This window comes from Halichoerus grypus, chromosome 4, assembly GCF_964656455.1.
Source record: "Halichoerus grypus chromosome 4, mHalGry1.hap1.1, whole genome shotgun sequence".
NCBI lineage: Eukaryota > Metazoa > Chordata > Mammalia > Carnivora > Phocidae > Halichoerus > Halichoerus grypus.
The window spans coordinates 72,531,727-72,553,923 of NC_135715.1; the positions used below are offsets into that span (position 1 = coordinate 72,531,727).

At 39.4% G+C, this 22,197-nt stretch overlaps 1 protein-coding gene across 4 annotated transcripts in view; it reads left to right on the forward strand.

The window, feature by feature from the left end:
• Positions 1–22,197, forward strand: part of FLT3 (fms related receptor tyrosine kinase 3) — a 109,079-nt gene that overhangs the window by 52,845 nt on the left and 34,037 nt on the right. For 2 of the 4 annotated variants that reach the window (XM_078070528.1, XM_078070527.1), the window contains exons 2-5: positions 6,955–7,076; positions 13,144–13,346; positions 16,004–16,119; positions 20,664–20,793. In XM_078070528.1, coding sequence (XP_077926654.1) covers positions 6,969–7,076; positions 13,144–13,346; positions 16,004–16,119; positions 20,664–20,793 — 557 coding nt within the window. In that variant the 5' untranslated portion in view covers positions 6,955–6,968. Of the gene's footprint in view, positions 1–6,954; positions 7,077–13,143; positions 13,347–16,003; positions 16,120–20,663; positions 20,794–22,197 lie in introns of those variants that run through there. The other 2 variants (XM_078070529.1, XM_078070530.1) reach the window with 2 other exon arrangements.

A 22,197-nucleotide genomic window follows, 5' to 3' on the forward strand; every position in this document is an offset into this window, starting at 1 on the left:
AGAAACTTCCAGCTCCTGGTCTTTTCCTGAAAGAAGTCTATTTGCACACTTGAAAAACTATTGCCTGAGAGTCTGGCTTCCAAACACTCTTCATCGAGGTGCTGACTGAGATCCTCCCCTTTGATACACTGACAGGTCTTGGCATACCTTCACTATTAGGAGCCAGTAAGAACAAAAAAGGTGGCTTGGACAATCACAAAAGTTTGAGAGGCAACCAAGACCTAAGCCTGGACTGAATGATAAGGTTTATCTCCTACATGAGACCACTCTGTGAAGAGTGGGAGAGGTGGCTGTTTTATCCAATGCACAGAAACCAACACAGAGAGTAAAGGAAAATGAAGAGGAGTATGTTCCAAACAAAAGAACAAGATAAAACTCCAGAAACAAACCTTAGTGAAACAAAGATAAATTGTTTACCTATAAAGAGCTCAAATTAATGGTCATTGGGGCTCCACAGAAATACAAAAGATCATGACTACTATGAAAATTGGACAATCTAGCAGAAATGGATAAACTTCTAAAAACATACAACCTACCAAAGACTGAATCATGAAGAAACAGAAAATTTGAACAGAATTACTAGGAAGGAGATTGAATCAGTACTGAAACACCTACCAACAAAGAAAATCCAGGACCAGATGGCTTCAATGATGAATTCTACCAAATATTTAAGGAAAAATGAATACCAATCTTTCTCAAATTCTTCCTCCCCAAAAAAGAACAGAAGAAAACACTTACAAACTCGTTTTATGAGGCCAGCATAACCCTGATACCAAAACCAGGCAAAGACATTACAAGAAATGAAAATTACAGATCAGTATCCCTGATGAAAATGGATGCAAAAATTCTCAACAAAATATCTGCAATCCAAGTTCAACAATACATCAAAAAGATCGTATGCCATATCTAATGGGATTTATTCCAGGGATGCTCGGATAGTTCAACATCTGCAAATCAATCAATGTGATACACCACATTAACAAAATGAAGGGTAAAAACCATATGATCATCTCAATAGATGCAGAAGAAGCTTTTTAAAAAATTCAACATCCATTCATGATAAAAACTTTCAACAAAGTAGGTTTAGACAGACTATACCTCAATGTAATAAAGGCCATATGTGACAAGCCCACAGCTAATATGTTCAGTGATTAAAAGGTAAAAGCCTTTCCTCTATCATTGGGAAGAAGACACAGATGCCTACTCTTCCCACTTTTGTTCAACATAGTACTGAAAGTTTTTGTCAGAGCAGTTAGGCAAGAAAAAGAAATAAAAGGCATCCAAATCAGAAAGGAAGAAGTAAAACTGATTCTGTTTGCAAGTGGCATGATATTACATATATAAAACCCTAAAAACTCCATCCAAAAACTGTTAGAACTAATTAACAAATTCAGTAGACTTGTAGAATACAAAATCAATATATAAAATTCAGTTCTTGGTTCTATACACTCACAACAAACTATCAGGAAGAAAGTTAAGAAAGGAATTCCATTTACAATTGCATCATAAAGAATAAAATATCTAGAAATAAATATAACCAAAGAAGTAAAAAATCTGTACACTGGAAAGTACAGATATTGATCAAAGAAATTAACTAAGACAAATAAATGGAAAGAATTTCTATGGATTGGAAGAATTAATAATGTTTAAAATGTCCATACTATTTAAAGACATCTTTAGGTTCAATGTAATCTCTATCAAAATTCCAATGACATTTTTCACAAAAATAGAAAAAACAATCCTAAAATTTATGTGGAACCACAAAAGACCCTAAATAACTAAAGCGATCTTGAGAAAGAACAAAGTGAAAGGCATCACACTTTCTGATTTCAAACACTATTAACAAGCTATAGTATTCAAAACAGTACAGTATTGGCATAAAAACAGACACATGGATCAGTGGAACAAAATAAAGAGCCCAGAAATAAACTCATGCACGTATGGTTAATGACAAAGGAGCCAAGTGTATACAATCAAGGAAAGATAATCTCTTTAATAAAAGGTATTGGGAAACCTGGACAGCCACATGCAAAATAATGAAACTGGACCACTACCTTATACCATATACAAAAATCTCAAAATGGAATAAAGACTTGAACGTAAGACCTGAAATCATAAATCTCATAGAAGGAAACATAGGGGGTAATCTTGACATCAGTTTTAGCAAGATTAGATTTTTCAGATTTGACTCCAAAAGCAAAGGCAACAAGAGCAAAAATAAATGAATGTACATCAAACTAAAGGGAAATGAAAATTGAAACCACAATGAAATATTATCTGACACCTGTTAGAATGGCCGTCATTACAGTATATAAGTTACTGAAACAGTATATAAGTTACTGAAAACAGTATATAAGTTACTGAAAAAAATAAACATAGAACTACTGTATGATCCAACAGTTCTCCTTCAGGGTACGTATCTGGAGGAAGCAAAATCACTGTCTCAAAGAAATATCTGCACCCCCATGTTCATTGCAGCACTTTTTATAGTAGCCAAGATTTGGAAACAACTTCAGTGTCCATTGATGGATGAATGGATAAAGAAAATGTGAGATAGACAGATAGATAGATATAAATCTACTATAGATACTGTTTTCCCAGTAGCTTACCACCTTACATTCCCTCCAGCAGTGCACGAGGCTTCTCTCTTGTCCACATCCTCACCACTTGTCATCTTCTGTCTTTTTAATGACGGCCATTCTAACAGGTGTCAGATAATATTTCATTGTGGTTTCAATTTTCATTTCCCTAATGATTAGTGATGCTGTCCTCCTTGGAAAAAGTGTCTGTTGATTTATTCTGCACAGTTTCCAACCAGATTTCTTTTTCTTTTCTTTTTTTTTATTGGTATTGAGATAGGTATACATCTATTTATCTAACTATGAATACTATTCCACCATAAAAAGGAAAGAAAGAAATCCTGCTATTTTTGACAACATAAATGGACCTTGAGGGCATTATGCTAAGTGAAATTAGTCAGAGAGAGTAAAACAAATACTGCATGATCTCACTTTTATGTAGAATCTAAAAAACCAAACCCACAGAAAGAGAGAATGGATTGGTGGTTGCCAGAGGCATGGGTAGGGGGCGGGAGAAATAGGTGAAGGTGGTTAAAAGGTACAAACGTCCAATTATAAAATAAGTAGATTCTAGGGATGTAATGTATAACATGGTGACTATAGTTACCAGTACTCTGTTATATATTTAAAAGTTTCTAAGAGAGTAGATCTTAAAAGTTCTCAGCACAAGAAAAAAAACTGTTCCTATGTGAAACTTATTGTGGTGATCATGTTGTAATGTATACATATATCAAATCATTGTGTTGTATACCTTAACCTCATACAATGTTATATGTTGACAATATCACAATAAAACTGGGAGAAAATACTGTCAAAACTCAATAATAAGAAAATAAGCACCCCAATTTTAAGAGATTTGATGTGGGCAAAATATGTGAACAGACACGCTGCCAAAGAATATATGGTATGTCATAGAAGCATCTGAAAGGGTGCTCAACATCATTAGTAGGAAAACAGATATTAAAACCACAATGATTTATTATATACTTACCACAATGGCTAAAATTAAAAATTCTCATCATGCCAAGTGTTGGTGAGGATGTGACTTCCAAAGCTGGAATTCCCATACAATGACAATAGGAATATAAAGTGATACAACCTCTTTGGAGAGCAGTTTGGCACTTAGAAAGAGACATAGACACCTCGCCTATGACCTGGGTGCTCCAATCCTTGGTATTTAGTCAAGAAAAATAAAAGCATATGTCCATACCAAGACTTTTATACAAATATTCATAGCAGTGTTATTTGTAAGAGGCTAAAAGTGGAAACAATCCAAATTCTATCCACACGTAAATGAATTAAAATATTGTGTTGTATCTACATAGTAGACTACTACTTGTCAGTTAAAAGGAATGAACTACTGATACATACTACAGTAGGGATGAATCTAAAAATAATACAGAGTGAAAGAAGCCAGACAAAAAAGGAAATTTCATACTATGTGATTCCGTTTATATGAAATTCTGGAAAATTCAAGCTGATCTATGGTGACAGAAAGGAGATCAGAGGTTGCTTGGCATGCGGTTGCGGGGTGAGTAGGAGGGAGGGATTACCAAGGGGCATGTGGAAACTTTTAGGGGTGAATAAGTTCACTATCTTGACTATGATGATTGTTTTACAGACAGATTTGTATTTACATCAAAACTTACCAAATTATACACTTTAAATTATGTTCAACTTATTGTATATTAATTATACTGAATAAACTATTTGAAAAAAGAGTCGGGAGATAAAAACACTAGGAAGTAGGGCAGGGAAGGTTCTTAAACTCCCTTTAATCTTTTTATTCCCCTTGGTCCCTTGAAATTGTTCTTATTTGATTTCTTTTTTTTTCCTTTCTTTTAAAAGACTAGTGGCTGGGGCACCTGACTGGCTCAGATGAAAGAGCATGCAACTTTTTTTTTTTTTTTAAGATTTATTTATTTATTTGAGAGAGAAAAAGAGACCACGAGCATGTGAGCGGGGGGAAGGCAGAAAGAGAGAGAGAGAATTCAAGCAGACTGTTAAGAGCATGCAGCTCTCAATCTCGGGGTCATGAGTTCGAGCCCCACGTTGGGTGTAGAGATAGCTTAAAATAAAAAGAAACAGAAAGAAAAGACTAGGGGCTATATTAAGGGAAATCAAAAACACATAATGACTAAATGCTGATGAAATTGTCGTAAAACAATTACATTCTCACCTTACATGTGGCTATATAAATTGGTATAGCACCTTTGAAAAACCAAATGGCAATGCATATCAAGAACCATTTAAATATATCCATTATATATGTTTATATCCTTTAATCCATAGTTCCATTTCCAGAAATGTATACTAAAGAAATAATATTTTTTTTAAAGATTTTATTTGACAGAGAGGGAGAGAGAGCACAAGCAGGGGGAGTGGCAGGCAGAGGGAGAGGGAGAAGCTTCCCGCTGAGAAGAGAGCCTGATGTGGGACTCGTTCCCAGGACCGTGGAATCATGACCTGAGCCAAAGGCAGATACTGAGCCACCCAGGCACCCAAGAAATAATATTTTAAAAGTGAAACACTTAGATAAAAAAACAGTGAAAAGCTTAGTGTAGTATTTTATTTTATTTCATTTTTTCACAGATTTATTTATTTATTTATTTATTTATTTATTTTTTATTTATTTGAGAGTGAGCATGCACATGCACATGAGCAGGGGGAGGGACAGAGGGAGAAGGAGAGAGAGAATCCCAAGCAGACTACTGCTGAGCGTGGAGCCTGACACCGGGCTCAATCTCACAACCCTGAGATCATGATCTGAGCCAAAATCAGGAGTCTGATGCTTAACTGACTGAGCTACTCAGACGTCCCTTAGTGAAGTATTTTAAATGGCAAGAGGGCAAAAAAGAAACCCTAAAATGTATAACAGCAAGGGAATGATTAGGTCATTTTTTTTAGTGCCACCAAAGGAAAGCAAATCAATTGCATCTAGTACCATAAGAAGTGCTTATATATTATTTTCAAAATCAGAATATAAAATGATTTCTACTCGATTAATGCAATTAGTTAACTATGTTCACAGATGGGAAAGGTTCTAGAGAAATGAAAATGGTTTATTTGTTAGGATGTCAGGATTTAGGGTGAATTTTCACTTACAGTTCTACTTGTATTGCTATGACTTCTTTAATAAGTAATAAAATAATAAAGACAGATGAAAACAAACCAGTGAATGTGTCTTAATATGTAGTTCTCATAGCTACGATACTGAGATTTTAATCAGATTACAAGGTACAAAGATGGGGGCGCCTGGGTGGCTCAGTCGTTAAGCGTCTGCCTTCGGCTCGGGTCATGATCCCAGGGTCCTGGGATCGAGCCCCGCATCGGGCTCTCTGCTTGGCCGGGAGCCTGCTTCTCCCTCTCCCACTCCCCCTGCTTGTGTTCCCTCTCTAGCTGTCTCTCTCTCTGTGTGTCAAATAAATAAAATAAAATCTTTAAAAAAAAAAAAGGTACAAAGATGGTTGAACACATACATTTACCTTCCACCAAGAGTTCACTCAAATGACAAAATTTTTTAAAGACATAAATTTAAAAGGACAAAGACACTGGAGAGGCAGAAAATAAAATTTAGAGAGATTTAAAACACATGAAGAAAGCTGAATCAAAAGGTGCAGGATGAGAAAGCTGAAAAGCAACCTGATTTCCATTGTAGGACACCCCAAAAGAGCGTAAGTTGCCAGCACCAGCTCCCAGAACCTGGGCAGCCAACGTGAGAGAGGACTCTTCTCTGGGGGATCTGGATTAGCCCATGAGAAACTCTAAAGGTAACCATATAGAGAAGTGGGGCAGCAGGTCACACGGTGCCCACAGAGCTTACAATGAACACTTTGGACTTCATTCTTATATATGAGCACACTGTCAAGGATCATCAGTCATTTGGGAAAAAAACATCCAAATGCTAGAACAGAAAGTGAAGGAGAGAGGAAGAATCAAAGAAATAATTCAAGAAAACTTTTCCAAAGAGAAGAATATGAGTTTCTGGATTGAAAAGGCCCACCGAGCATCTAGCACAATGGATGAAAATAGACTCTCAGTATGGCATATAATTCTAAAGATTTTAGTGCACAGAGAAAAGATTTCACAAGCATCCATAAAGAAGAAAAAATTGCTTGTGTGCAAATAATATTCCTCATTTGCTCTACCCTTATTTCAAATGCTCAGGAGCACATTGGGCAGGACTGCTCTAAGTACCTCTGTTCCTGATTTATAGTAAGACTTGCCTTTTATGAAATTATATATCATACATACTTCCCTGTTGGCCTCCTTTGCCTGATTACATTTTGTTTTGTTGTTTTGTTGTGAAATGAATACATACTTTCTTTTCAAGGTGTGCATGTATCAACATCATTGTCTTTATTTTGTTTTACAGTTGTTTTTTCAGCAATGATATTTGAGACTATTACAAATCAAGATCTGCCTGTGATCAAGTGTGTTTTAATCAATCATAAGAACAATGATTCATCACTGGGGATATCATCATCGTATCCCATGGTAAAGTAATATTAAAATTCTAACTTTAGCTATTTTCTCTAGAGGCCATATTTTGTAAGCTATCAAGGCCTACCATGGCTATATGGGTTTTTCTTTTTGTGTATTTAAAAATATTATGTACTCATATGCACTCCATTTCATCCAGAGTCATGTTCTCTCCCAGTTTGGATTCAGGAAAGACACAGATACTCAGCATGAATAAGTAACAGGAATTACCTTTGTAACAGGAATTACCCTTTCTCCTTAAAGAGAATCCAGGCTTCTCCCTCAAACCCAAGTCCCTAATTTCCAACTGCCTCCTGGATCTAGATAAAAATACGTTTTCCATTTGCTCATTAAAAACCACCTATATAATTTATTTCATTTCTATTTCCCCAAACCTGCTCCTATACTTGTACTAATTGATTTCTGTTTATGGGCCTGTCCAGTTCCCAAGCTTGAAAGGTCAGCATTATTTTGGACTACTTCCTCTCTTTACCTTCACATTCGGTCAGTTACCAAGTCTTGTCAATTTCCTTTCTTTGATAATTCTCATATAATCACCTCATATTCTCTGGTCTCACAGCCACTTCCTTCATTAACTCCCCCATAATCACAATAATATCACAAGTGGCTTCTTCCTTCTACAGTTCATCTCCGATGGGGCTGCCAGACTGTTCTTTCTGAAGCACGGCTACATCCTTTACTGCCTGCCTTAGAACCTTCAGTGACTTCCCATTAAACTGACATGCAAATTGCTCCATCATCTGACTCTGGCTCCTTCAGGTTCCAAATTTGTTTTTCATTACCCTTCTCCTTCATGCAATTCATCTAACAGCTTAGGTATGCACTCAAAGGAAGGAAGCTTAAATAATAGAGAACTGAAAATATTAGAAATATATAACAAAAAGTGAATATAAAGTAGCCAATTCCATGAACATTTCCAGGTAAGGATTCATACCAATATATATAGTCAGTCTGTTTTCTTCTACATAGATAAGAGTACATAAACACATAACATACACTACATGATGCCCTGGGGACTTCACTCCCCACCCCCTTAAGATCAGAGATGTTAAAAATAATCTCAAACTTAAAACATAGTGTGAAATAGGTTTCTGTAACATTCTACGTGAATGGAAAACTGATTTAACACATGATTTTTTTTTTATGCCAGAAGCATGGCTGGTTTTAATTTTTTAACAGATACTGGCATCAAATAATTAAGATATTTTGCATACACAGTATTTCATTGTGGACCAAAAATGTTGATATTATTTGCTATGCTGTTTTAAACTTTCAGTGTCTTTTCAACTTAAGAAAATAGCTGCACACATCTAAGGGTTTTCTTATAAAACACAATCTTTAAAAAAAGCTAATAATTGGTCTTGGTTCCTAGTGTTAAGTCCTGCGTTATTTTTTTTCATATAGTATAAGTTATATTCTTATGCAATATTTAGGATCGTATTAAGACCTAGTAGCTCTCAAACAACATTAAACAGCTAATCCTACAAATCCTAGATGAAGCAAAGATGAGCAGTCTGCACAATGTGCTTTCACCTTCCTGAAGTTGAAGCTGCTCCTTTGGGGCATTTTCCCACCTTAGTGGGAAGTGTATTGTTAGTGAAGCAGTGCTCTTTAAAAAAATGGTTTTGATTTCTTCCACAGTTCACATTGCTCAGATGAGACATCTTTCTGAGACTCTTACAGTTCAGGAGTGTTTTGTGTTTTTTGTGTTTTTTTTTTAAGATTTTATTTGTTTATTCGACAGAGAGAGACACAGCGAGAGAACACAAACAGGGGGAGAGGGAGAGGGAGAAGCAGGCTTCCTGCCAGGCAGGGAGCGCGATGCGGGGCTCGATCCCAGGACCCCAGGATTATGACCTGAGCCGAAGTGACCTGAGCCGAAGGCAGATGCTTAACGACTGAGCCACCCAGGCGCCCCCAGGAGTGTTTTGAATAACCAAACATTCTGGTAGACAAAACTTGCCAATGTAACTAATAAATAAGCAACTACATCCTTAGCTGTATTACCGATATAACCTGGAACCAAAATAAGATGATTTTACTGTTCCTACAATCCACTTAATTGTTGTTTAAAATCTGAATGTTTTCACCATTTATCATTTCTGTTTGAAGAAGAATGTGGTGTATGCTGGGTTTCTCCACTGCAAAGTTACTCTTTTTTTCTTTGTAATTAGCAAGTATTTGGGGGAAGATGCAAATATCCCATTTCTCCTCTAATTTTCACCTGCTGATTTTAGCACCCATTGGTGGATCTTGCCTACAACAGTTATTACTGTGATGTTTGCCTAATGGTGATTTTCTTTTTCCCTTATTCCCTCTACATGTCTAAATTGGAGTTGTGTGAGGAAGAGCTATCTCTTCTCTCCATTTTATTTATTTATATCAGTGTGGACTCAGAGATATTTATTTTATTCTATGACTTACAACCCAGGACTATCAGTTTTATTTTGTTGCTCAGATTTGTCCAGCTTTGGCCATTGGGAGCTACTTCACGATGACTTCTGTGGCCTTTCAACTTGTGCCCAGTTTTCTCAAGCACTTCCTTACTTCCCGGTGCTACAATATAGTTCAGGCTCATCTTGCATTTTTCCTTACCATAGCCCTGGAATTAGCCACTTCTCCAAAGAAGCACTGGTTTTTTGGAGGATAGTATATAGAAACCATGGTCTGAGAGCTGGGTTTGCTCATTGCCTCTGGGCCCTCTAGGAAATGTATGTATGTATACTACCCTCGCCCCCAACACACACAACACTATTTATCTCTTTATCACCTCTACATCTACCTACTTACCTATCTTATATCACCATAAATTCATGCTGATAATTCTGATCTCAATTCAGCATCAAAGGGTTTATTCTACCTTTTCCTCTTTCCATATTTGTACTTCTCTCTCTGATAGTAAGAAACCTGGTTCTCATTATCTATAATAATTGACTTATGTAAACCTGGTATATACATAAACTAATTTCAGAATTGCTAACCCACATTCCAGTGAGAAACAGATTTACTAACTAGAATACAGTCTTTGTGTACAATTCTTTTTGTCTTTAATCTTACAGTATCCGATGTAGTATTTTTCAGTTACTTATTTTAGTTCTTTTCTTTCTCACCCCCTTCACCATGGTTACGTTATTTATCTGTAATATAATTAAATATTTTTTGGCATTCCATTTTGAGTTCCCCCAAAATCCTGGTTGGTTTTAATTGTTTATTTTTTTGAGTATGTGAAACATGATTATGGTCCTAAAATCCAAAGGCATATAAAAAGATACACTCAAAGAAGTATTACTCCCTCTTCATATCTATAACCAAGTTTCCATCCTTTTCCCACTTACCTCTTGTATGTAGCCAATCCCTTCAGATTTTTTTTTTTTTTTTTTTTTTTTTTTAGAGAGAGAGAGAGTATGTGCGGGTGGCAGGGGGAGGGGTAGAGGGAGAGAGAGAATCCCAAGCAGGCTCCATGCCCAGTGTGGAGCATGACAAGGAGCTTGATCCCATGACCCTGAGATCATGACCTAAACAGAAATCAAGAGTTGGATGCTTAACTGACTCAGCCACCCAGGTGCCCCCACTTTAGATTTTTTTTATCTTATTCCTAGATTTCTTGTGCACAAATGAGCAGATACATGTGTATTTTCTCAATCCCCTTCTTTCTTACATGAGGTGTAGTGTACATGAAAGTTTATACTTTTTTCCCTTTTCTTCACCTAACAGTATATCTAGGAGATCACTCCAAATCAGTTCATGGACATTGTCCTCATACTTCTTTATAGCTGCATAGTACTCCATTATATGGAAGTACCATGGTTTATCCAACCACTCTTCTGTGTATGAGCATTTAGGTGGTTTCTAGTATTTTGCAATTACTTGTTTATAGGTATAGTCCTTGAAGTGGGATTGTTGGCTCAAAGGATGAGTGCACACGTAGTTTCATTAGCTATTACCAAATGTTCCTCCAAAAGGGTCACACTGGCTTGCATTCCTCCAGAAATATATGAGAATAGCTGTTTCTTCACAGCTATTATTCACGCAATGTGTTGTCATACTTAAAATTTTGGGCAGGTTGATACATGAGAAGTGTGATATCTCAGTGTTGTTTTAATTTACGTCTTAGAATTATAACTGAGTTTGAACATTTTATTCGTATCTTCAAGGGCTATTCTTTATATCTTTCTTGGGTTAATTGTCTATTCCATTCTTTTCCCCATTTTTCTACTGTGTTTTGGTCCTGCGTCCCTCATTGTTAAAAAGTTCTTTATATATTGGGGGCATTTTATTGGTAATATATGTTGCAAATATTTTCTTCTAGTATGTCAGATTTTTTCATTTTGTTTTGTTTTGTTTTCACTCTATTCTGTGCCTATCTTTTAAGATCCAGCTCAATTTCTGGACTTCACTTAAGCCTCCCCACCCCCACCATCCCAGCTTGGAAGTTACTTCTCCCTCCTCCGAAGTTCCAGGGCACTTAAATTTACCTTTCAAAGTAGTTGGTATCTTTTTATGGGGCACATCATATTTCACCTGGTGTTTTAGCTATTCCTTCCTACTAGATGTGAAACCCTTTAAGGACAAGATCAATGTCTTTTCTTCCTAGTCTCATAGTGCCCAATAGATGGTCTAGCACTTATCAGATATTGAAAAAATGAACTTATCAGTTACTTACTGAATAAATGGACAAGTAAAACCAGAAGTATGGCTTATGATCAGTAGCAGAAGACCTACCCTGCTCTTCACCTGAGGAAGCTTGTGGGTATGTGTTTGTGTGTATGCATGCACATGTGTGTGTAGGCATACTATGCTACGTGTTTGGAGGGTAGGAGGTGAAGGGTCCAGAGACAGAAGTTCCTACCACATCCTCCTTTCAGTATATCTCAATTACTTAAAGCAGGCAAGAAGTGTGGTGGTAGCAATGAGCCTATGGGGTATCTGCCCAGAAAATATTTAGGTTTTTAAATGCCCTCTAACATGGATACCAATTTACTATTACTATGTAGACTCTTTTTTTTTTAATTATTTTTTAAAGATTTTATTTATTTATTTGACTGAGAGAGACACAGCGAGAGAGGGAACACAAGCAGGGTAAGTGGCAGGCAGAGGGAGAAGCAGGCTTCCTGCTGAGCAGGGAGCCCAATGCAGGGCTCGATCCCAGGACCCAGGGACCATGACCCGAGCCGAAGGCAGACGCTTAACGACTGAGCCACCCAGGCGCCCCTACTATGTAGATTCTTATCTACATACCAATAATCACAAAAACAGTCACCTTTGTATTATGAATTTTATGACTATTGTTTGTATATTAGTTTGTTAGAGCTGCTGCACCAGAGTATCACAGCCTGGGTGACTTAAAAAACAAATGTATTGTCTCATAGTTCTAGAAGCTAGAAGTCTGAAATCGAGATGTCATCAGGGTTGGTTCTTTCTGAAGGCTGTGAGGGAGGGATCTGTTCCAGGCCTCTCTCCTTGGCTCATAGAGGTTCATCTTCATATTCACATGGCGCTCTTCCTGGTGCATGTCTTCTTCAAATTTCCTCTTCTTATATGAACCCACCCCAACAGCCTCATTTTAACTTGATTACCTGTGGAAAGGCCTTGTGTCTAAATAAGGTCACATTCTGAGGTAGTAGGGGTTGGGAGTCAACACCTGAATTTCAAGGGGACACAATTCAACCCATAATGGTATGTAAAGCATATTGGAAATGCAGCCTACAGTTATCTTTTTTTTTAAAGATTTCGTTTGTTTATTTGAGAGAAAGAGAACACAAGCATGGGGAGAGGCAGAGGGAGAAGCAGACTCCCCACTGAGTAGGGAGCCCAACATGGGGCTTGATTCCCAGGACCCTGAGATCATGAGCTGAGCCGAAGGCAGGCGCTTTACCGACTCAGCCACCCAGGTGCTCCTATCTCTTCTCTAGAGAATTGTAAATAATAGGATTTTCAGTCAGTAATGTGTTCTCCTGTGTTGCGGGCGGTATGTCAACACGAATCTATTTGATAAAGGTCCCAGCTAAGAAGAGGATGTAAAAACGTGTACTAATAGTGAATTCACCTTGTTTCCACACAGGCGTCAGAACCCCCAGAAGACCTCGGGTGCGCCTTGAAGCCTGAGAGCACAGAGGGAGTCTATGGAGCAGCAGCCGTGGAAGTGGACATGTTGGCATCCATCACGCTGCAAGTACTGGTCAACACCCCAGGGAACATTTCCTGTCTCTGGGTCTTTAAACACAGCTCCCTGAATTGCCAGCCACACTTTGATTTACAAAACAGGTAAGTGGGGAGCACCCACAAGGATTTTGGGAGGAAAACTTCCCTGCGTAGCATGTAGTTCATATGGAGTTTCTTTTCAAATGTCTATCCATAGCCATCGTAACTCTTATCTCCAGTGAAATAATGAACTAAAAATATAGTTAGGGCATGAATACGTGGCATTATGTGCTTATCAAACCTATAGCATGTATAACACAGAAAGTGAACTCTAGTGTAAACTATGAACTTAAGTTAGTACCAATGTTGGTTCACCAATGGTAACAAATATACCACACCTAGGCAAGATGTTAATAATAGGGAAAACTGTGTGTGTGTGTGTGTGTGTGTGTGTGTGTGTTGGGGGGGGGAACGTATGTGGGATCTCTCTGTACTTTCCACTCAATTTTTCCATAAATCTAAAATTACTCTGAAAAATAAAGCCTATGAACTTAAAAAATTACATATAGATATAGTTAGGGCCTAAGAAGGCAGTGAGTGGCTGGAAAAATGTAAAACAAACAGTGAAAGAATATTTGGGATTTTTACAGTGTCTTGTTTTTTTAATTGGATCTTGTCTTAAAGATAAAAAGTTAGAAAATGTCCATTACTTTCTACTTCAAGTAGCCAGAAGCTTCTTTCTGGGAAATGCTTGGGGAAAGAACATTTGGTTTTAATCTCTTTTGTTTCACAACACGATGAGCAGAATTGCCGGTGACATCCACAAAGTATTTTAGTAAGAAATTGATCTGGGTATGAGGAACGTGGGTCTCATGATCCAGAAAAATATCTCAGCCAAGAATTGTGATGAATGGCCAAGTCTGTATCTAACTCTGAGCTGATTGCTGCCCCCTGCTGTCTCGGTCCCTCTTGCTGAGACCAGATAGGGGCAGGAAGAAAGAGGCACAAGTCGTTCAAATGCCCACTCGATAATTCTAAGGCTACTTTTCTCTCCAGTTCTTGGGGGTGTTCTGGTGCCCCAGGGTGTAGAGGAGGTTCTGTCTTTCCAGGAACAGTCAGTAAGTGGTACCCAAATGGCCTACAGGGGGTATCCTGCCTGACTGATGTATGGGGGGGACATCTCTGTGACTGACTTGTACCAAATTGTTTGCATTTGTTTCTTTAAGGTCAAACAAACTCATAAGTAATTTTTAGGACAGTGGCTATAATTCTGAAGTTTGGTTCCAAATCTTGGAACACATTCATTTTCCTTTCCTCTTTTGAGACTGTATTACTCACTTCTGTTTTTTGGTTATTTGTACCTTGGGGTTAAACCAAAGCACTCTTCTATTAAAAATTTTGGCTTAAAGAAATGTTCTGGTAATCTTCTTAAAATTTTATGCCACAACAGTTCTCCCTGGATTGAGACCAAAAAGCAAATGTAGGGTTCTTGTCATTCCATGAGAGGTTGCTTTCTTTAATTTAGGACCGACGGTCCCATTTGTTAGTCCACATTATAGGTCTTATGTGGATTAGTTAACTTAGTACCAAAACTATTTAGCAGCTTGTCCATGGTAGAGAATTACAGAAATTTAGCTCTGGACTCATGGCCAGAAAGCTTGAACACCTAGGCTTTGATCACTGTCTTCCAGTTGTGTATGATATGCATTAAGTGTTCACAAATGATACCAGGAGAACAAATGGTTCAGAGAAAGAAAGCACATCACCAGAATATCTGCAGGCACAATTCAAATACATATCCTACTAACGTATTGTCAGTATGAACGCAAGCACAAGTATTCCAGAACCAAGCAGCTTAGAGCTCTACGGCGGGGCAGGGCGGGGCAGGGCGGGGCGGGGCGTCTCTGACGTAATGTGCACTTGGATTGCCTGGGGACCTTGTTCAAGTGCTGATCCTGATTCAGGGGGTCTGGGCAGGGCCTGAGAGTCTGCATATCAGTCAACACTCAGCTGAGGCTAACACTTGGAGAAATTCTACACTCTGAGTAATGAGCATCTAAAGGTCAGGAAGTGTAAATTTACACCCAGCATTACTCAACAAACTATTAGAGAATATCGTAAGCTTTAATGAGAACAGGTATCACCGAACACATCGAAGCTGTTTCTTGGAAAATATTGCTCCCAGCCAAATTTCTCTCTATCGGGTATCTAAAAAGTTAAAGGCCAAACACTGAGCCATCTTTCTCCTTACATATATGTGATTTTCTCCTTTACATAGGATAATGCCTTGTGTTAGATTTTGCTTGAATTCTTTCATCTACAGAGAGAGTCACACAAAACAGAATGTTCCTTATCTCTGTGTATCTTGCTCATACAGTCATCTGGGTCCGCAAGTGGGGAACTGAGACTGGTGGCCAGGTAACTGAGCAACATGACTGTAGAGATGCTTGTCGCTGAGGGGAACGGTCCGTTACTACTGGTGGGAGTGTACCCCCAAGCCTGTGCATTTTGGGATGGGAGATCCCCCCGCCCAGAGGCCCGAGAAGCACGAGGTGAAGGTGCTGGAATGGAGGTCACTCACTCTGAAGGGAGGGCTTGGATTAAGTCAGAGTCAAACTAACGAGGCTCCGGCGGAGTGAGAAGCTGCCAGCCCCCTGTGCCACAGTCAGAGATGGAATGTGGGGGGCCCCCTGAGCCGCCCGCTGACTCAGGATAAAATTTTATGTTTTAGTTTCACACGTTTTCCAAAATAACCAGTTCTCTTTCTTGTTATTTTTCAGAGGAGTTGTTTCCATGGTCATTTTGAAAATGACAGAAACCCAAGCTGGAGAATACCTACTTTTCATTCAGAGTGAAGCTACCAATTACACAGTATTGTTTACAGTGAGTATAAGAAGTAAGTGCACCTGGCTACTCAGTATTCCATTGTACCAGCTGCTGAGGACACAATATTCCGGTTTCCCTCAATATGTAGTTGAATGGATTAACTCACTTCAGCCATCCATATAACCCATTGACACTCTCTGGCATAACCCGTGGACTATCAGAATGAGCACTCTTGAAAACCCAGGACACTCTCTGTTCAGCCCTCCCCAACCCCCATCTTTTCAGTGACATGACTGACAGGGAAGAAATGGAAAACATTTTGACCTTGACCTTGGAGTTAGAAGTCCTGGGTTCTTATTCTGGATCTGTTCCTACCACCTTTGGCAGGTCACTTAATCTCTCTGAACCTCAAATTTCCTATCTGTAAAATGGGGATAAAAATACATACCTCACGGGATTGTAAGATCTTCACACCATCCGCTAGAGCTCTCTGAGATATGAAAATGTCTGTGTCTGTTCTAACAAGGTAGTCGCTAGCCGCACGTTGCTATTGAACACTTGACATGTGGCCAGTGTGACTGAGGACCCCAGTGTTAATTTTATTCATGTTAAGGAGTTAAAAATTAAACTTAAATAACCACATGGAGCTCGTGGTTACTTGATTTATATAAATGCTAGATCACTACGCAAACTGCCAGGAACAATCCAAATGTTCTTATCCACGGAGGCAACTGTGTGGTTGGCAGAATCACCACATGCATGTGCCTTCTGGCTTCTTGTTTCCTCCCAATTATGCGCAGTTCTAGCAATTGCACAGACTCAGCACGGTATACGCTGAACACTTCACCTCACATGACACGTAGGGACTAGAGGTAGGTGCCTTCATATACGTCCTACTGCCTTTAAGGACCAAGGCAGTGCTCCCAAAAGTCTGGTTTATGCCATTTTATTTTATTTTACCTATTTTTTTAAGATTTTATTTATTTATTTGAGCAAGAGAGAGAGAGCACAAGCAGGGGGCGTGGCAGGCAGAGAGAGAGGGAGAAGCAGGCTCTCCGCTGAGCAGGGACCCCGATGCGGGGCTCGATCCCAGGACCCCGGGATCATGACCTGAGCCAAAGGCAAATGCTTAACCAACTGAGCCACCCAGGCGCCCCTATGCCATTTTAAATTAGTTCCCTGGCCACACCTGAGTACTAGGCCCTCTCTTCCTTGTCAGCGACGTGAAGGCACAAAGCCAGGGTGTGGTGCATGAGCGTCCAGCCCATGGAGGTGCGCTGGCTCAGGGATAGCCATGGACGGTGTTCTGCACGTACCATCTTTGCTGAGGGGGATGCCGCACGTACCACCACATTGCCTCACAGCAATCCCGCCTTCACGCGGGTGGGAAAACGGACACACTGGGTGGACACCACTAGAGGCCAGGTCTACACGGTCTGCACCACACTGCACTGGGGCTTGTGGTCATAGTTGCTAACAGAAAGAGCACCTGTGGCCATTTAGATTCCCAGAAGTATCATCTTAACTGGGGCCGGGCTGGGGTGGTAGGTTTCTAAAATCGGCCTGTAAGGCAAAAAATCTGGTAAAGTCAACATTTGTCAAAATTTCTGAAAAGCCCTTCAGTTTACTCTGAAATTTATAGGACCAGAGGCCTAGAAGCTCAAAAATCAAGAGGTACCATTTGTTTCTCTTTGATTTTGGTCTTGTTCCCTGTCCCCTCCTCAGTACCTGACCCCACTCTGTGGGACAGCGAGTCTGTGTGCTTCAGGTGGGAAGGGAATCAGAGATTCCTTGCTTGCTCTCTTCCTTTTTTTGCCAGTTGAATTTGTGTCAGATAAGTGGTGTCTGTTGTTGTCTCTATTTATATGTAGGGTATCTTCTTTTCACTTAAGATTTATAGTGTAAAAATATGACAACAACTATTCAAGTAAATTGTAACGTGCTTTTAGCATTCTGGGTGGTGAGGTTAAAAAAAAAAATCAGGTGGGGGAGTCTTGGCAACAGTCAATGTGAAAAAGAGGAAAGGGTTTACTAGCAAACCACAGGTTTAGCAGTAACCAGCAGTTAAGGCCTGGTTGCTAAAAAAAAAAAAAAAAAGAAAAGAAAAAAAAGGAAAGCTGAACCTTGGCAGCATTCATGAGAATGGAATGTCTAGGTTCAGGAAATGAATGGATGATTTTTCTTCTCAGACGGATATTGACAAAACACAGCAACCAGATAGTGACGAACTTGGAATTTCTTAAATTCAAACAGCTGAAGGACTTGAGAATGTTTAGCACAGAGAAGGAAATATTTTGAAGGGAGGAGACTGCTGACAGTGTAATGTAATGTACTTTTCTGGCATATGAGTCAAGGAACCGGGCCTAACTAGTTAAAATACCTTGGATGGTGGGGGGGGGGCGGGGTGCCTGGATGGCTCAGTTCGTTGGGTGACTGACTCTTAGTTTCAGCTTGGGTCATGATCTCGGGATCTTGGGCTGCCCGTTCAGCTCAGAGTCTGCTTGTCCCTCTCCCTCACCCCGCTTGCACTCTCTCCATCTCTCTCTTCCCCTCTCTCTCTCCAATAGATAAATAAATCAAATCTTTAAAAAATAATATTAAAAATAAAATACTTTGGACGGTAATTATCTCCCTTGACCTTTGTTTCTGATTTTCAATATCTGAAAGATTTTCATGTGGAAATAAACTACACTTAAAAAAAATGCTCTAGAGGGTAGAATTGGGACCAATGGTCAGAAATTGCAGGAAAGAATAAAAACCACCACATAATGAAAAAAGATACTTGCAATTCACTTAATCAACAAAGGATTAATAATCATAATAGGTAAAGAGCTTCTATAAATCAATAAGAAAAAAACAAAAATGAACAAAAGACAAGTGGGCATTTCACTTTCAGAACATGAAAACTAAATGGTCAATAAATATGTTAAAATAATTAACTGAGAAAACCAAATTAAGACCACACTGAGAGGGGAGCTTGGGGGGCTCAGTCGGTTAAGAGTCTACCTTCGGCTCAGGTCATGGTCCGAGGGTTCTGGGCTCCCTGCTCAGCGGAGAGCCTGCTTCTCCCTCTCCCTCTTCTCCTCCTCTTGCTTGTGCTCTCTCTCTCTCTCTCTGTCTGACACATAAATAAATAAAATCTTTAAAAAAAAAAGACCACTGAGATACTATTTTATACCCACTAGATTGTTGAAAATTAAGAAGTCTTGTATACTTGGTGAGTGTACAGAGCAACAGGAAATCTCATGTCCTGCTGCATAAGTTAAATTAGTACAACCCCTTTGGAAACAGATTATCGTTATGTGTAAAGCAGAACGTGCTCATATCATACAAACCAGCAGTTCCCCTCCTAGGTGTATTATTAAAGAAACTTAAACACCTGCCTCAGTAGAAATGTACAGAATGTTCATAGCACCATTGTTGGTAAATACAACAGACTCGTAACAAGCTAAATGTCCACTGCAAGAAAATGGAATAATAGATGGTAATACATTCACTGATGGAATACTATGTAGCAGTAAAAAAATGAATGTAGTATAGCTACATGCAAAACCATGGATGAATCAACAACATAAGGTTGGATGAGAAAATGAAGTTACGGAAGGCTACGTATAAAGGGATACCATGTTTTGAAGATCAGAAACAAACAAAGCAAACCAATATATTGTTTGGGGACACACATCTATGTGGTGAAAATATTTTTAAAAGCACAGGTATGATAAACACAAAATTCAGGTTAAAGGTTACCTAGGGTTGAGATGGTGGGGAGCATAAAAGTAGATTTGAAGATATTAATATTCCAGTTACTAAGTTGGAAATGGGTCTATGGGCATTTGCGTTTATATTATGCTTCAAAATTTACACTTCATATATTCTTTTGTGTGCGTATAAATATATATATATATGTATTACATAATATTTTTAAACAAAATGTATTATAAGGCCAGAGATTGGAATTTAGAACAGGGAAACTTTCTTTTAAAGGAAAAGGTTTCTTGAAAAATGCAATGATCTACCCTGGGAGGTAGTGAACTCCTGTCGCTAGAGGGGTCCACGCAGAAGTGGAAAGTTTGTATGTTAAGCATTGTGGGGAGCAGAGGATGGGGGGGAGGTATGATGGTCCAAAAAGAATGGGAGGCCAAACTGAACCTCTCAATTCTGTTCCAATTCTAACTCTATCCTACTGTATTTCTGTGTTTTTAAATCAGTATATTTCCCCCTAGTTCTAGATAAAGTCATGGGAAGAAAGTTGGGTCTTCAATATATGGGCTTGAAACTTTATGTTATTTCTGGTTTTCTTTTTCCTATGCAAATCACTATTTGTATTTTTACATGACCTCACTCCACTTAAGTTTAGTTGCCTGTAGGTTTAGGAAATACCCCAAGAAATTAGCTAAGAGGACAAATGCTAAAGTTGGCATTTCAGCCAGAGTTGAATTTAATATATTGGAAAGGAGGGGATGTATTATTGTATATATTTGGAGGGGAGCAGAAGATGCTGCTATGGTATAGAATATGTAACTTTCCTTAATGATGTAGAATTCTTTTTTTGAGGGGGCCGCTAAGACAATTAGTTTTAAAATATTAAAATGTTACTAATTTATGATGCTCTAGATACACTGCTTTACACATTAAGGAGACCTTACTTTAGAAAAATGGAAAATCAGGATGCCCTGGTCTGCATATCTGAGAGCGTTCCAGAACCGACCGTGGAATGGGTGTTCTGCGATTCACAGAGTGAAAGGTATGACGTTTTATAGAGGTAATTGCTATTATAGCTTTACTTTTTGGTCTTTTTCTAATATAGTTGACATCATACTGTATGCATCAGTTGGCTCATCAGAAGAATGGGGATGGGAAAAGGACTTACCTTATGCTACAGTGATGAAATGAATCGATACATGTGAGGCTCATCAAATGGCTGGCGCCTGGCAGATAATACCATATAAATGTTTACTTTTGTTTTTCACACGTGCCATAGCTAAGTTCTCACAAAGTAGAATTCATGCAGTTTGAACTAATAAAAGTTTACTAAACAATTTTAGTGAAAAATGGGACTAAGAAGGAGAAAAGGTAAAAAGTTAGGTTACCAAATGATACGAATGTGATCACAAATTTTAGAGGAAAAAGAAGAGATTACCTGTAGATACATATGTAACCTGTGCATGGGGCCGGGGCGGGGGGGGGGGGGGGGGGGGGGAAGATGGGCAATCTACACCCCAAAATAATAATAGTTGTTATCTCAGGGTGGTAGGAATATGGACAATTTAAAATTCTTTTCTTTGGGTTTTTCTGTATTTTCCAAAATTTCTACAAGAACCCAGTTATTGTTGTCTTATAATAAGAAAAAAATACCCTGAAGGAACGATACGTCAACAAAGAAAAGAATGCATTTGACTAAAGTGATAAGGGGGAGGGAAGGCTCCAAAAGCGTGCTTTCGGAAAGGCAGCGGTTAGGGAAACTCTCAGGGAGGAATCCAAGTCTGTCTTATGCTGAGAAGGGGGTGTGAGGGCGTGGGGGTAGGGATGAGGGGGTGAGGGTGGGGCGAGGGGGGTCGTGGGGGGCCTGGGGGTAGGGAGCTGAGGGGGTAGGGGCGCGGGTGGCGGTGGTGAGGCGGTGGAGTGGGGGGCAGGGGGTGGGCGGCGTGGCGGTGGGGATAAAGAGGTGAGGGTGGGGGCTGAGGAGGGATGAGGGTCTGAGGAAGCGTGGGAGGGTGGACGGGTGGTGGTGAGGGGTACCGTGTCAGGCCCCGAGACCCGCCGACTTCCCTCCTGAGTCATGCCTCGCCTCTTCCCGGTGAGCTCTACGGGCGGGTGACTTCGGCAACTTTCTTCTCTTCCTCTCCCTCAAAGTCCTCTTCTGGGCTTGAAAGAAAAGATACCCACCTTTGTTAGGCCATATTGAAACCTAATGGTGCTTTTCCTTTTCTCTTGTCTTTTTTCCCTCTTTCTGTCTTCTTTCTCCATTCTTTCTCTCGCTAAACAACAGCAACAAAAGAGGTCACCAAAGCCCCCCAAATTTAAACTTACATAAAAATGTATGTAATCTGGGGTTCCTGGCTGGCTCAGTCCGGAGAATGTGGGACTCTTGATCTCCTATGGTGAGTTCGAGCCCCACCTTGAGGGTAGAGCTCACCAAAAAAAAAAA